The sequence below is a fragment of the Akebia trifoliata genome, chromosome 12 (assembly GCF_017979445.1).
Source record: "Akebia trifoliata isolate Shusen 1 chromosome 12, ASM1797944v1, whole genome shotgun sequence".
NCBI lineage: Eukaryota > Viridiplantae > Streptophyta > Magnoliopsida > Ranunculales > Lardizabalaceae > Akebia > Akebia trifoliata.
Genome location: NC_141386.1, coordinates 28,285,835 through 28,290,332, shown reverse-complemented (window position 1 = coordinate 28,290,332; position 4,498 = coordinate 28,285,835). Strand labels below are relative to the sequence as shown.

The 4,498-nt window shown below is 35.3% G+C and overlaps 1 protein-coding gene across 1 annotated transcript; it reads left to right on the top strand.

The window, feature by feature from the left end:
* Nucleotides 1–1,965: 1,965 nt before the first annotated feature.
* Nucleotides 1,966–3,965, top strand: LOC147389292 (uncharacterized). Its single transcript, XM_086417519.1, has 2 exons — nucleotides 1,966–2,532; nucleotides 2,764–3,965. Exons 1-2 carry the CDS (start codon nucleotides 2,011–2,013, stop codon nucleotides 3,628–3,630), a joined length of 1,389 nt encoding a protein of 462 aa, XP_086273645.1. The 5' UTR covers nucleotides 1,966–2,010; the 3' UTR covers nucleotides 3,631–3,965.
* Nucleotides 3,966–4,498: the final 533 nt, after the last annotated feature.

Here is a 4,498-nt window from a genome sequence, read left to right as displayed (position 1 = left end):
TTGGGCTATGCCTTAACTTGGCATAACGTGAACTCAAATTGGACACCAGTTTAAGAATGATTTCTAGTCGTTGGATTTAAATTCATTTATCAAGAAATTAGATCTAGTGGATACAAGTTATAAACACTATGATTTTTTGTGCATACGGTCACTCCTAACCTTAATTAGGAACAAGACACTTGATTGGATCGCTACTCTATTTTCTAATCAACTTGGTGAACTCAAATTAATGATGTTTAGACTTGGATCATCCCAACTTTCAATAAAAAATGAGTCGATAAGATTTTTGAAATTCAAAAATTAAAATGTCCTTAGCATTTTATGTCTATAAGATTTTTTTATGTTTACAACAATGTCATAACATAATATATACTAATAGCATTTTAGTCTTTAGACTTAAATCCCTTGTAATTAATGCAAAAATACTTCTATAAATATGTCTATAAGTTTTTTTTTATATTTATAAAAATGCATTGCACAAAGGTTAATATATTATTGTCTTTTTTACTAAAAAAAATATAAATCAACAAGGGTATTTTTGAAAAGTGAATGTAGTGAAAATTCTAATATCTCTATGAGGTCTTGGACGTTACTATATTAGTATTCCCCAACTCTAATTTATTAAAAATGAGTAAGTAAGATTTTTTAAGTTCAAAAATTAAAATGCCCTTAACATTTGTGTTCATAAGATTTTTATGTTTATAACAAGAGTCATGATAATATGACGCCCCTCTTTAACACCCCCCCCCCCCCTTCAATCACAAAGTCGTAGATCATTTACCTCGGGATACACAAGAAAAAGATTTATGATTATGTGTATCTTGAGGCAAATGATCTGTTCTATAAGTTTACAATCTCCATTGAGGACAATATACTTTGCAAATGGATTTACAGACGCGTTTGTTCTAAGATCTGATTTCTAGATGATTTTTTATGAATTAGTCTACACTTCTTATCTTTCCAAGGGTGCAAGTAGTCAAGGGACGTCACTGATCTCACGTTGAGTACAATTTTGCTGTAAAATATCTTGGTTCTTCTTGATGTTCAAGTCAATTAGAAATTAACACGTCTCTTAATAATTATAAAATTTATAAATTTCTCTAGAAGGTTTGAATTTCAATCGACGTGTGGACCCTTGAGTTTGAGGATGTTTCCACGAACAATACTATTGTCTTTTTTAAAGTAGGAGTGACGAACCTAACACAACCCACAACACGACTCAAAAAATGATTCTAAAGTAGTGGGTTTGAGTCAAGCCTAAGTGGGTTTGGGTCATAATAATGTCAACCCGTCCGACAAATTTATTAAAGAGGTCGGGTATGGACAAGAGCATAACCCGCTTAACCGATTTAAGACATTTAATTATTCTATCATTGACGTGTACTACTAAATATATAAACAATTATTTAAAAAAATAAAATAAAATAAAATAATCCATTTTTGATGATAAAACTGAATTTGTGTTTTGTGATATTTAATCTATGTCGGTAAATATTGATTTATGATTGATTAAAATTTTATTAAACAAAATATATATGGGTTGAGTCAAGTATATCTATTTATAAATGGTATAATAATTTTCTAACGTCTTCCTTTTGACACACAGCCCCTACACTCTCATCAAGATCCTGAGGCAAATGATGTACAGCTTTGTGTTAGAGAAGGGCATCATATTATCACATCCCTTAAAAATGGGTTGGGTTTAGGTTTAAGTTTTTGTGGGTCAGGTTTGATTTGGGTAAATTTTCGTAATACCCTTAACTCAACTCGACACGCACGCAAGACGACCCAACCCATCCCCACACGCAAAATTGCACCAAATTCATTCTCTTAAGATTCCTCACCGAGTTCTAAGATTTCAACTAGGTGGGGTCCTGTGGATGAAATGAAATTTGCTATGTTAGTATATGTAGCAAAATTGATAGAAAACTCGGTTGTTTGATAATGTTAAGATGAAAACAGTCTCTCTCTGAATCTAAATTTAGCAAAGATAACAAAAGGCAGCAAAAGATGGATCAATTTAACGAGTTCGTGATCGCCATTTGTGCAAATGACAAAGCTACTGCTTTTTCCTTAATCGAATCTAACCCAGATTTGGTTGAAGAAGTTACAGAAGCAATTATTGAAGAGAAATCAGATAAACTTGGTTGGGTAAAGGAAAAGTATGTGATTAGTCTTATTCACCATGTAGCAGGATTTGGTGATGGGGAGATTCTCAACAAACTGTTGCAGCACAAGCCTGGCCTATGCCGGCTGAAAGAAAGGGAGAACCTAACTCCTCTACACTGGGCAGCCATTAAAGGACGAATCGATAACTTCAGAGTAATTCTCTCGGTTTGTCCCGAAGCTATTCAAGACGTAACAGCTTCGGGTAGAACAGTTCTTTATATTACTCTGCAGCATAACCACTGGGATGCATTGAAATGGTTGTTGGGAGAATTGAGGCCGACGACCCTAAATCACCTTTTAAATCAGACCGATCCATATGGTAACACGCTTCTCCACCTCGCAGCATCCATGAAACACCGCCTGGTAACTTCTTAGTTTTCTCTCTCTAAATTTTAATGTTGTTTTGTGGTCTGCAACTCTCTTTCTAAGTCTCACGATCCCTTTTTTTTTTTCTTAATTTTGATAATATTTATTTATTTATTTAGTTAGATATTTACTTGGTTTTTGTTCCCCCAAGAAATGTTGAGAATCATGTTGGATGATTTATATTGTAATTATTGTTGTGAGTAAGTTTTAATGAAAAATATTTTGCAGGCCCTCTGTGCCTTGCTTCCTATGGTGGAGAATTTAAACGCCACCAACTCTCATGGACTCACTGCTTTGGACCTCTTATTCCAAAGCCAATACGATGAACGGCGTGATGGTGATATTATGGAAATCCTTCAGCGTGCCGGAGTTACTAGCCGACGTCAAACAGCAATTGCACAGCCACAGGCACAACCACAGGCACAACCACAACCACAACCACAACCAGGATGGAACTTCAATGAAGCATTACAGAGGTTTATTTTCCAGATACCCTTGGAAATGTGGCCTTTTGTCTTTCTGGTTGTCGAGATACTAATGCAATTTGTTATTCAAGTTGCAAGCACCTCTGCAGCAATCTTTACTCTCGAGTACTCGAAATGGAATTCGACTAGTACTACTAGCATCTCAGGCCATCCTGCTTACCACATCAAAGATGTGATTTTAGGCCATGATGCACCCTCAAGTGTCTTCTATCTCATGACTTTATTGACATTAGCCATGATTGTCGCCTTTTTATTTTCTATTTCCTTCTTGTCGATGCTACATATGGGAAGGTTCCTCGTAGTGGCATTACTTGCAATCTTGATCTCTTATGGGATATTAACTGCGACGAGCATGCCAAGATTCTTCGTGATTATCATCGGCGGCAACCTTCACATTTCCATTGCCTGGCTTACCTGGTTTGCAGCTATTTTTTTACTTCTCTTAGTGGCTCTAGCTAAACACATTGTGGTGTTGCTCGTACGCTTTGCAGTACTATTCTGGAATGCGGTCAAGGCGATGGTCAGGGGCATTGGCGTAGTCTGGAAAGCAATAAACAGGAAGGTCCTTGGACGAGGAAGGCCAGTATCGAATGTTCTTGGTAATGCCTAGCGGATTCCAAGGATCGAAGTTCAGCCTGTTTGTAACATACTTTCTCTAAGCAGGCAAGGTATTCAGTAACTCTTTTTTTTTTTTTTTTTTATTATAGAAGATTGTGTGTTTATTTGAGGCTCCCAAGTGCTCAAGAAAATAAAATGAAAATATTGAGATATGAGTTATCTCAAAGAGAAGGAGTTGGGTAAGTTGAAGATGATATCATTAGGCTAATTTGTTTGTTAATTTGTAAGTGAGATCAAACTTAACTGTCCCAAGCTTGAGAATTAAAGAGAGAGCATTTTTATCATATTATTAGTTTTTCAGTAGAACTATTAGAAGAAGAAAAAAAAAGAGAGAAATAAAAGGTTCCTTTTTTTAAGTGATTGTTGAAGATAGGGGTTTTTATGCCATTTCATATTAGTCTCGCATGGAAGACTACTGTCAAGGACATGTCATATTTTAACAACTTAAAAATGAGTTTCAAACCCCTATTCTCTCGATAAAATAATAGACTAGCAATTAGGGCTCATTAAAGCCTTTTCTGAAGATTTTTAAGAGAGCGTGGATGTGATTCTTCCAATTCAAGTCTTGGCACGAATGGTGGCAAACTACAGAGAAAATATTCTTTTTTTTCATTTAAATTTCACAAGGTAAGTTGAAAAGATTGTCCTTGTACCTCATTTCTATTCGTTGAGAGAAAGAAGACAAGAGTTGGTGGATCTCTAGGGAAGTTATATGACAAAGATCCAAGTGAATATAAATTCTAGAGACGTGTTTGGGCTTGTGACTTTGGTCTAGGGAGTTACAAAAAGGCTCATGAGCTAATTTATGAGAATTGTTGGATTTGAAAAAGAGAATCAATTATCAATTTATTTATGGGGTT